General features: G+C 44.8%; 1 protein-coding gene across 6 annotated transcripts in view; it reads left to right on the top strand.

Moving 5' to 3' along the window:
- Positions 1-949: 949 nt before the first annotated feature.
- The window catches only part of KALRN (kalirin RhoGEF kinase), a 515,818-nt gene continuing 505,123 nt past the window's right edge, over positions 950-11,644 (top strand). For all 6 annotated transcript variants that reach the window (XM_062579292.1, XM_062579294.1, XM_062579296.1 and 3 more), the window contains exon 1: positions 950-1,122. In XM_062579292.1, coding sequence (XP_062435276.1) covers positions 1,050-1,122 — 73 coding nt within the window. In that variant the 5' untranslated portion in view covers positions 950-1,049. The remainder of the gene's footprint in view (positions 1,123-11,644) is intronic.

Genomic DNA, 11,644 nt, shown 5'->3' with positions numbered 1-11,644 from the left:
GGGAGCTGGTGAGGCTTCAAACAGCTGAGCATGAGAAGAAAGGAAATTACCCACATTGCAGATATCTGTCTTTCTGTCTATCTGTGCCTGTCTGTGCTTGAAGCCTTGATAGCCAGGCTCGGGGAATAACAGTTAACACAGCCACTAACAAAGTGCAAAGAAGTATTCCTTATAGTGCTCCTCTTGATGACAATTACTGTCCCAAATTGCAAATATTGGCATGAGGGCAGAAATAACATTGCTTAGACAGTTGATCCAACAACATGTGAGCTGGGACCAGAACCTGGAAAGGAGTTTGGAAATCGAGCTCTAACCCAAAGCCCCTTAGCACTGTGAAGAATTGAGTATGTCAAGGTACCTGCAACAACGTGCAGTTTCACTTAGCTTTTCCAAAACAACCGTGCCCACGGCCCATGGGGGGGTGAGGGGGGGAATAAAGGGGATTTTTTTTTTCCTCGTAAACGCATGCGTTTACTTCCAGTCCCCGGCTACCCGGCAGCTGAAGCCCCGCTGTTGTTCATCGAGGTTGGGGCGCGCCTAAATGTGGGCGGGGGGGAGCGGGGAGCCCCGCCGGGGCGGCCGTGCCCGCACCTGTGCGCGGCCGCAGGGCGCCTCCGCCCGGCGGAGGGGAGCGGCCGCTGCCGGGCCGGGGAGCGCCGGGGCCGAGCCGGGCCGGGCCGTGCCGTCGCGGCGGCGGGGGAAGCCGGGCGGGTGGGAACAATAGCAGCGGAGGGAGGGGAGGGAGGGCGGGAGGCGGCGGGCGCGGAGCCGCCGCCGGCGGGGCTCGGCACCCGCCCGCCCCGGGGGCCGCCGCAGCGCAGCCCGCGGGCAGCCGCAGCCCAGCCCCGGGGCAGCCGCCCCGCAGGCTCCGCCGGAGGGATGAGCCGGGCGGCGCTCGGCTGGGCTCGCCGCTAAAAGCGCCTCCATCCATCCCTCCCTCCTTCCCTCCCTCCCTCGCTCCCTCCCTCTTTTCTCTCTCTCGGCTCTCCTCCTCCCTAACTCACTGGATATTAGCAGCCGCCGGCCTCGCCGCCGCCTCTCCCCCAGCCATGAATCCCGCCGAAGGGGCAGCGGAGGACGGCGCTGTCCCCGACTCTGAGGTGGATGCCTTCTTCCGCACAGGTAGGGCCCGGCGGCCGCGGAGGGCTCCGCCGCGGGATGCGGAGCTCGCCCTGGCACCGCAGGACGAAGCGGGGCGGGGGCGGTGGTGGGGGGGTCCCCGCCGGCCTCGCTTTGTCTTCCCGCCCGCTCCCCCCGGCGCGGCTGCCTGGGGGCGCCCCTCGCCCGCCGCGGCCGGGAGGATGCGCCGCCGCGGGGTTGCCCCTCCGCGGGCGGCGCAGCGACGGGGCGATCGCCGAGGGGAGGCAGGCAGGGCTGGCGCCGCCGCCGCCCCCTCGCCTTGCGCCGGCGAGGCACAAAAGCCTCGCGGAGATGCGCGCGGGGAGAGGAGGTGGCCGCGGAGGGCAGGGGCGGGCGCAGGGCGCTTCTCGGGCAGCGCAGCGGGCCGCCCGGCCCGGCCCGGCCCGGCAGCCTTTCGGGGCAGCCGGGCGCCCGCGGGGACTCGCCGGCGTTTCGGGGCTCCGTGGGGCAGAGGGGCGCTCGGCTCCCGCCTTCAGTGGATGCTCAAGTGGAGCCAAGCGCGGCTGGGCTACGGCGGGGCGTGGAGCGGGGCCTCTCTTAGCGACGCAGGGGTTAGGTAAATCCGCTGGGCAGTGGGTATGCACCAGGGCTGCGCGACCTATTCCTAAGGTGTTGTGCGTCCGGTGGCCCTCTGAAACCTGGCTTTGGGCAGGATCAAAATCTCAAGTGAAACAACCTGTGGGTGTTTTTCTCCCCTTGTTCTGCAGCTGGAATCTTAAGAAAGCATTTCAGGCTTCTGAGAGATTTTTTAATTAAAAATTGTGGGGGATTAACTCCTTGTTTCATAAGGGGTTGGTACTTTTAGGCTAGGAATGATACTTATTGCCACAGCTGTTTGTCAAGACTCTGCTTTTCAGCTGCTTTTCTCCCTCTACCTGATGGTTAGCTGTGCAGAGTGCTTGGAGCTCCAGTTACAAAAAACAATTATGTAATCACAGAAACTTTAAAGAAGTTCGTTCCTGCAGGGCTGCAGCAGCTCCATGGCTCCCTGCTATGGTAGACTGCACCCCATTTATGGAAAAGCCTTTGATCTAGAGGATAAGTGTAATAGGGTCTGGCTGAGTGTATCTTGTGATCCACAATCCATTAAACCATAGGATATTTGCATGCTGATTGCCTACCTGGTTACAAGCAAATTTCGCAAGTCTCACTGGTATCAGTGTTTGTGAGCTCCTGAAGATGCATTAAAAAAAAAAAAAAAAGTTTTCCTTTTGGAAACACTATCTTAGTTAAAGTTCCTCTCTCTTTCCCATCTTTACCCTGTTCCCCCAGAGCTCAATTGTTTTCTAGTGACACTTCCTTCTCAGCATAAGCAGTTTGGCAGAATTGAATTTGGAGAAAGTCAAGTCTGCCTTGCTTATAAGAATAAAGTATTCCTAAGTAAGAAAAAAGCAGAAAGACTTTTATGACTAGACACTCTTTCCATTCATCTTCAGCAGAAACTTTACCTACAGAATCATAAATACACTTGTTACCTGCCTTAATGCATTTAATCTGGAGTTTCCAGAAGGTCTCTTAGTATTTCTGCTTCTAAAGGAAACAAAGTCACAGAAACAGGCCTGGAAGAGATGTTGAGGCCGCATCCTTGCACTGAGGTGAGAATAACTGTTATGTCCATACCTAATGGTTGTCTAATCTATTTTAAAAAACTTCATTAAAGACTGCAAAATGCTTGTTTCTGTGCCATTGCATACCTTTCTGAACACAAAAATGCTGATATGAAAAAAATCTTAGTAATCCATCTTTATTGTTGTGATTTGTAATTACAAGGCAGTATCACAGAGAAATGAGGAAAAAGGGAGTGATAGTGGGCTTGAAATGAAAATACTCAATTTTCATTTGAAAAACGAGGTATATGCTCCCATGAAATTGCAACATGTTTTCAAATGGTTTCTGTGTTGCCTGTGTACCCTGTTTGATTTGGGGATTTGCACGCTCATGTTGCAACTGCCTGAAGTTGCTGCTGGTTTTAATGGACGGAACAGCGGATGTGGTGCTTATGGGAGAAATTGTAGCTGGAGCATTCAGGAAACACAACTGACTTCCAGGCCCCTTCTCGCCAGGAGTCAATGACAGGCTTGCTTGAGAAGGGACTGTGAGGCTGAGTCTAGTCTGTAATAGCTGCAGAGACCTGAATAAACTTAGCATTCAGATATTTGCTCTTTTATTCCTTCTGTCCTGACCTGTATCCTAGATTGCTAAAATGTTGCCACTGTTGCTCACGTCCTTTTGTACGTTCACAGTGCAGTGAACAAAAATGAATCTCCGTGGCTTAAACATTTGCTGCTTCTGTAGGGCAAGTGTGCACTAAACCACCTAAACTCTTCCTGAATTTATAGCTGCTGCATGGAAAAGCATAAACTTCCATCTTGTTATTCCCAGTGAAAAAAATGGAGTCCAAACAACTCGCATCTCTCTCGCAGGCTTTTAGCGAGCAGATGGGCTCTGCGCGGAGCCTCCAGGATCGATAGGCTGCTCTCTGGGAGCAGCCACGGAGACTATTGCTGGCGATGGCGCCGCGGCTCCCCTGCTAGCACCCAAACGTGCAGGCGTAGGAGCCCGCTATCGCTAATAACTGTAACAGTGGGTCTCTGAGCTGTGTGGGGAAAACCAAATCGAACGAATTAACGTGAGGTAATGGAGGAGGGCCTGTTTTTGAGCTCGCATTGTGATGAGAACTAGGAATAACTTTTTAGAAATGTGTGGATTTACACCTGCGTGGTTGATATTGGAATTCAGTTAAGCATCCCTAGAGAAATGTAGGATTGGGACTACTCTAATTTTCACTGCCAGATATATGCAGGAAGTAATTCCATCTCATTCCAGAGAATCACGCTCATGTAATTGGGATCAAAATTAACAGACAGAGGGGCTTCAAGGGCAGAAATAACTATTGCAGTCTCCTACTCTGATTTCTGGGATAACACAGACTGTTGAGCTGAGGCAATAATTTCTGCATTAACTCTATCACTTCTGCTTGAGCTTATGTTTGAGAAAGAAACCAAATTTATGCCTAGATACATCTTAAGTTTCTTGTGTCTATTTTGGTGACATAATAAAACATGAGCAAGTTCTCAGAGTTTTCAATTCAGTCTATATTAAATTTGCACCAAGAATTATGTTGTGTGGAGCCAAATTCAAATGCGTGATGTTTCAAATTGGATTAATGTAAAGGAAGTCACTTTGTAAAGCCTACAGATAACAACCATCCCTTGGATATATGCACAGAGGGAAAGCTTTGTCTTTGTTTCTCAGCCACAAGAATTTCTATACTGTATTTTAGAAGCAGAGATGAAACAAAATCTTTTGCTGAAATTTTAAATATTTATAGAGGTCACTGACAGAACACTTTAGTAAAGTATTGATTATTAGAAAGGATAATCATCTATTTCTTATCCACAAGAAAATTTGGTTTCCTTTTCTAAAACATATTTCTGCCACTTAAGTGTAACATTGATTAGATCTGATATAAAGACGCAGAATTTGTCACTGATGCTTCCTGTGGGCAAGTTCAGAATTGATGTTGTTCTGTTGCCTTTGACTACAATGAATTATTCTGTTTGCTTTTTGCTTTCCACTGGTAGGTTAGACTTTAGTGTTGTTCATTTGTGCACAAGTAACTGGCAGCTCTGCTACTAAATAACTCAGCAATGATTGGCAGTGGACAGGCTGTTTGATCAATAGATGTGCTTGAAATTATGTCTGCAGAGAAGTGCTCCTCTAGGTTGATGGAGTCAAGTGTCTCCTAGTAGAGCAGATAAATTGATTCAATCTAGACGTCAGTGGTGGTGAGATGTTTGGATGATGCCCGACTTCCTCACCTTGAGACTTTATAATTTATAAGGTCCAATCTGGTAATGCTCACTGATAAAGGAGGCTCTGTGGTGGAGAAGACAGGTTGTGTGTACTGTTTGGAAAGCTCGTATGGTTTTTAAGGTGATGCTGTTAATTAAAAAAAAATAAAATAAAATTACTGTTCTCTGGAGACTTTGATCTGTGGCCCTGTCAGGAATGAGAGTTTTGCTACTTTTTCCTTACTGTCTAGTGTAGGTGTTTTTTTTCTTGTAATTGATGTGGGAGAAGGAAATGGTTATTTTTCTATATGTAAGGAGCCAGATGCTCCCAAACCTCTGTCACCAGGTACCTCCAGTGCACGAGGAAGGTTGCAAGGCTCTGTCCATGCCCTTGTCTTTGTCCCATCTCCTTCAGGGACTTTTTGGAGGGAGCTGTGCTGCTCTGGAGTCTGCTGGCAGGAACTGGCCTGTAGATGTGGCAAAGTGACACACGGATGAATTGAGAGGTCTCGGTGGGAAAGGCTATGGTTTTCCCCCTCCAGCCTGCAGGCACTGCTCAGAAATGGGTGAGAATGTGTGGGTTTGGGGATCTTGTGACAAAAGGGAAAGAATGACTATTGTCTGCTCCTGGAAGGCAGCAATCTTCAATCAGTGATTGAGTTTAGGAGAGATGTATACCCCATGGCTCCAAAGCATTTCTATCTAATCCTTTCTTTTTTCCTCTTTCAACAGTATATACGGGACACTGGGAGTGACACCTGATAGTCCTTTACAATGTATTTCTTCTGGATGAGATTGCATTGTGTTATAGGACAGTAAGAAGACATTTATTCTCCTTGATATTAATTCAATTAACGCTGAACAACTTCCAGAAGGAGAGACCTTTAACACTCAGCTTCTGTTGAAAGCTGGTATTTACTGAAGCTAACAATCCTTGATTTCCAAAACAGGGTGAAAAAGGAAAACAAGATTATAGCACGGGCATTAGCAAAGTTCATAGGTGATGCAATAAGGTTTGATACAGCAGTTGTTGAAGCAACTGGAAATATCCTGTTGCCTCCATTGTGTTGTGGAGTGAAGCTCGGAAAGAGGAAAAGTGCTGTCCCAGATTTTTTATGTCAAAGAGACAATTTTGCAGCAGGACTTAGACAACCATGTGCCTGTCTTAGCTCTGCACCTGGTAGGGCTGATGGACTGCATTAATACAAGTGAGCATCTGACCTGGCTTGGCAGGTGTAACTATCATTCTTTTTTCATGCTGTATCAAGTCCCCTGATAAACTGCTGGGGAAACATGAGGTTTTAGAACAGCTAAAGCAACTTTGGGATCTTTTTCCCCCCTCAAGGATATACCCTCAGTGTTAAGAGCCTGTTGGGGAGCTTTCCAACTGGACAGGTGTTCTGGGCCCCTGGAAGATTTGGGATGAAGTATTCTGTTGTTTCAGCTGCTGTGACCTTATAGTCCCTAGGAAGTTTGATTATGGACATATAGCAGCTTTACTGCTCCGTGGTGACATGTACTGAACAGTACCCAGTGGTATTTATAAGTCTTTCATAGTTATATCAAAGAAAATACTTATGGAGCATTAGGCCTTTTAAATCCATAGCGCTGTGCATTTTATGACTGGAACTTAAAATAAGTCATGAAACAACTTAGAAGTATTTGTGCTTTTGTTTGATTTGGATTGGTGTCCTGCTTTTAATATTTCTCTGGATAAACAGCTCCTGTTTAAGAGGCTTGTATGGCACACATGCCCGATGTTTAACTAAAGGGACTGCCGCTGGGGGAATTTTGTGTAGTGAATCTGGCAAGAAGAACAGAGAATATTACGGTATACATGTTGGGAGGGAAAAAAACCCTTAGATATGAGAAAAGAAGGCTAAAAGCAAAGTCAGATATGATTGTCTGAATGAAGTCTAGGACAGAGAGGGGTGTAAAAGAAAAGTCATAGTATTTTTGAATTTTTTTCCACCCAGTTCTAGGACCAACTATGTTACTGTCATACGAATCCAGAATAACTCAAGCAACTTCAGAGGAACTGCTTGAGAATTTTGACTAACATAACTGAAAACAGAACTTGGCTCACCCACTGCAACAGTGATCATAAATCCAGGTTCAAGTCAGTTAATCTGCTGCAGTCCACGTATTGCCCAGGTGAAATAGGATTTAGTGTGTTTCATATTAAGAGGGGAGTAATATCTCAGTGAAATATTTCAATTTTCATGTCATATTTCAGTTTTGGTTCAGAATGAACCCAATATTTGAACATAGGACAGATTTTACTGTAGGGCATTGCGAAAGTCTGAGTATTGACAGAATAATGTTAGCGTCCATCTTTTTTTATTTATTTTCAGCAAATCAGTAAAGATTTGAAAGTGGTATGTTACCTATGTATGTTCAGTGCTGCAGTGTGAAATATTATGTTCAAAAATCTGTGGAAATTTAAACCATCTGTTTCCTAATCAAGGACTTAAATGCTAACTATTTCTAATTTCAAACATAAATGTTCATTTTGTTTTCTCATTCTTGCTTAGAAAGAATTCCAATAAAATATAATTTATTCTCCCTGATCTACGTGTGTGGCTTTGAAAATCTAGGAGTTTCTTCTGCTTCTTCAATATAATGACAGAGAGCATAGAGGTACATAGCCCTAATTTGTTGCACTTCCACTTCAAGGCAACAAATTACCTTTAACACTAAAAATGAAATTCCTTTTTTGCAGCCTTTATCTGAAACACTATTTCAGTTTCACTGATGGAACAAAACTACCATAATTGGACAGACTAGTTTTTAGTGTAAGGTCACATCATGCTTTGTGGAGAATAGCAAGAGGAAGTGATCTTCAATTTAACATCCCGGTGACTGGCAGAGCAGCTGCTCTGGCCATTTCTGTTGCTGAAGTGGCCTTGGGAAAAAGAGGGGAGTGAGTGTTTGAGAGAGAAATTAAATTAACCTCCTAACGTATAACTGGTAGTAGCCATGTAGGCTTAGTCAGTTGAGTTTTAAGGATTTGTTTTTTTGAACTCATATGTGTGTGTTTGTGTGTGTTTAACAAGCTGGGCTTAAATGGTAGATGATGTGCTTTATCTTTTAAAATAATAATCACTAAAAGGAAAAAATTGACTCAAAGAACTTGGCCTCTTTGGAGGTGGCGAGTGCTTCTGTTAAAGGTGAGTGCTTGGTAAAACAGCAAAGGCAGCAGGTTAGACACTCGGGGGCAACCTGAGTATTAGGAGCCCTAGTTGGCCCAGGTTGATTTATTACCCGCAAATAAAGTATACGTGACCAAAAGAGCCCTTTGAAAATTCTTCGGTTATCCCGGAGCTGCTGGCGTGGCTCCCGGTTCCTGGAGCGTTCCCTGGCGCTCCTGCTGCTTTAATCGCAACTGGCGGCCTCCGGCGGGAGCGGCGGCGGCGGGGGGCGCAGTGGGGCGGCTCGGCGCGGGGCAGCGGGGACAATGGGGCCGCTGCCGGGCTGCCCGGGGCGGGGCGGCGCGTCCCCTCGTGCCGCAGCGCGGGCATGGCAGATGGCTAATTGGACGTGATAAACCGTGGGGGCCCCGGGGAAGAAAGAGGAGATCTGCAGGGGTTTTCAGCCTGTATCCACCACGTTTAAAAAGTACGCGTGTTAAAGATGCTCTTTCTCAACATTTCTTTTTTTCCCCCATGGCTATATCCTTCAAGAAAGAAGGAGGACACCGTAACTAAACTCTCTGCTTTTGCTAGTATCAAGTACACCTCATTAGCTGAGGGTAAATCGTATTGCTGAATGGGAAGGTAGGAAAACACATGGCCCCCAGAGACACTGGCATGGCACTTAGTAAAATTAGCTGTGTGTATTTTACCCCAGTCCTGTAAGTCAGCATTAAACTGTTGTGCCAAACAGCATCCAAGCTGAAAACAAAGCTTTGTGGCAATTGGTTTTGGAAGGAACAGAAAGTTGAACTCTGCCATAGTGTATCTTGGTATGAATAGATGGGCATCAGTGTTACATTGCTAAAAGCTAAGGTGATTAGTGAGATATAATTTATTTCTTTAAATTTTATTAAATTCAAGGGAGTATATACTGTGGAGCCAATAGCTGAGACTTTTAACTCGAACAAAGTTTCACTTATTTAAAACAGCTAAGTAAAAAAAAAAAAAGGGGGGGGGGGAATGAAAGCCTCAAGATATGCATCAGTCGCAGCTAGTTTTAATCATTAGCGTGCTTTTAGGATGAGATTTGGGAACTTGCTTGGCTCTGGGCTAGCAGACTGCGAGCTCCAGGCCAATGCTGACATGTGTAGTGACTACCTGTCTTAGAGTTACCTGGTAGCAGTAGACAAACTCATCCCATTGAGATGCGTTTTAAAATCCTTTTTGCTCATTCCATGTTTAACTACAAGATAAAACCCACCAAAACTTCAGGAGTAATTCCACAATTTTCGTTCATTTCCCCTCTCTCCATAAAGATGCTTGAAGAAGCAAGGCTGTGAGTGGGGCTTGTGCATTGGTGGCTGCTGCAGTAACCTACACAGCTGTTGCTGGAGCTGCATTTAATTCCCTGTTTTGTAAAATGATGTTGGATGTCTAGGATTGCTATTTTAGTGTTTCTCGTAACAATAATGTTATGGCATATAACATGTAAGATTAAATTGTAGTAAAAATAAATCTACAAGAGGTTAAAAATAATAGCTAACAAGAAATATGCAGTACTCTGTGGAAGCAGATATACTTTCTGTGGAAGTGTCTGGACTGTGTTCTTTTCCCACTGTTTACTACTGTCTTTTTTCCCACAGGACAAATTTAGTGGAAATTCCACATGAAAAGTTTCAACTGTGCTGTTGGTTTCAGCAGACCTTTCAGATTTTGTATCTGAGTAGTCTGAAGCTATAGGTACAGAAGAAACTGGTAGAGACCATTTGAAAGACTGCAATCAGATGTTTTTTTAAAAAAAAATTCATAGCGGGGCTATATATCTTCTTATACAATATAATATTATGTTATGATGGTTCTCTACCAGAATTTATTACTTTCACTATTGTTTCAATCACTGATTAGTTCCTTCTGAATTAGATACTGCATCAGCATTGGACAGAAAGATGGTCCCAGTCATGAAGTGCTTACACTAGAAGCCATGTGGATTGTAAATTCCTTTTATCAAGGATTTTTGCTTTTAGAAATGTCTGAAGGACAAGTGAGTGTCATTATGGAGTCTAGTGCTGGGCATGGATCAGAGGGAATGGTTGAGAACAACGTAGTAAGTTATGGGTACAAAAATGGGGAAGGAGCGATAAGAACTGTAAGAAAGTCTGAAAATGTGGAAGAATGCAGGAAAGTTTTCTAGCCGGGCACTTCAGAGAGTGGAAGGCTCTTGGCTAGGAAAGTGATCCTTGCCTGCATGCTGAAAGGAAACTAATGATGTCAGTGGTGGAAAGGTCAGAAGAGAAGGGAAATCGCAGGAATGGGACAATAAGAGGTTTGATTAGAATGGTAACTTTTGAGATGGAAAGCAAAATGTACGTTTTCTGGCACATTAGAGGAAAATATTGGAAGGGTTTGGGTACATAGTTAAAGGAGGAGATGGGCACAGCTTATACATAGCCAAAATCCTTGGGTGTTGTGTTTCATGGCTAATGCCTTTTGTTAGACAAATATGTCATGAAGAGCCAGGCTCCTTGGGACTGACTGCCACTGTGCGTGTAGTGATTTTAAACTGCCCGCTTCTGCACAGAGAAGCGGAGCAGAGTGTAGGCAGTGATGCTAATAGAAGCAGTCTGAAGCATTCAGATAAATTCAGTCTGATGGAGCAAGTCTAGACTGACGGGTAAGTAGTAATGATCTTGTGAGCTTTGTGGACTTAGATTTATGGTGTGATTCTCAACTTTGCAGCTTGCTCCAATTCAACTCAATTCTGTTAAAAAGTTAGTTGGGGTATTAAATAGGTCAGCCGTCTATTATAGATCTCTCTTAGTCTATATGCTTCTTCAGTTTATTTATCAATTTCTTAATGAGAAGTAATGAGAAGGTCCTGAAGAATTATTCCTTTGGGTCCAAGAGAAGATTTCTAAAACTGGCTTGGCTTAAAACACCTTTCATGCCAAAACCAGAACAGGGAAAAACCCTGTTGGTTAAATGAGTTCAAATCTGTTTAAACAAATTTATTATGGCAAAGAAGAGTTTTTTTTTTTTTTTTTTTTTTTTTTTTTAAAAAAAAGGAAAAATCCCACTTAGCATGTAAACTCTTACCAGAGAACAAGATAAAGAAACTGCTTGTTTACACTATTGAAATGTGCAGTAAGGTGTAACCAGCAGCTTAGACTTGGTTGCTGTGATTGGAATTGATTTCAGCATTTGGTCCAGCTTCATCTCAATCATAATGTTTGTGCCTGGGAGACTTATGATGTCGGTCGTGTGCAGTAGTTCAAAACGAAAGGATAATAGGTTCTTACTCAGGCAGTCAAATAATAGGTTTCTATAGCTTTCACTTCAAAAATCAAGTAGTGTTCAAAGTGTGCAGAGTAAACAATAATTGCCTTACTTGGTTCAGTGGTCCTCAGCTCTCCTTGGTGTGGAGCTGCAAGGAAGATGATAGTAATTGGCAATCATATGTAGAATGAGTGGTTTTCTTGAGGCTGTATGGGCTTTATGTATGTTCTGCTGTAAAAACAGCACTCTTGGTCATTGGAAGTATCCTTACAAAGCTCTTCATGGTTTTAACTTCTAGTGCCA

The sequence above is a fragment of the Rhea pennata genome, chromosome 6 (assembly GCF_028389875.1).
Source record: "Rhea pennata isolate bPtePen1 chromosome 6, bPtePen1.pri, whole genome shotgun sequence".
Taxonomy (NCBI): Eukaryota; Metazoa; Chordata; class Aves; order Rheiformes; family Rheidae; genus Rhea; species Rhea pennata.
Note: the sequence above shows the minus strand (reverse complement) of the source record. Positions and strands in the feature narration are given on the sequence as shown.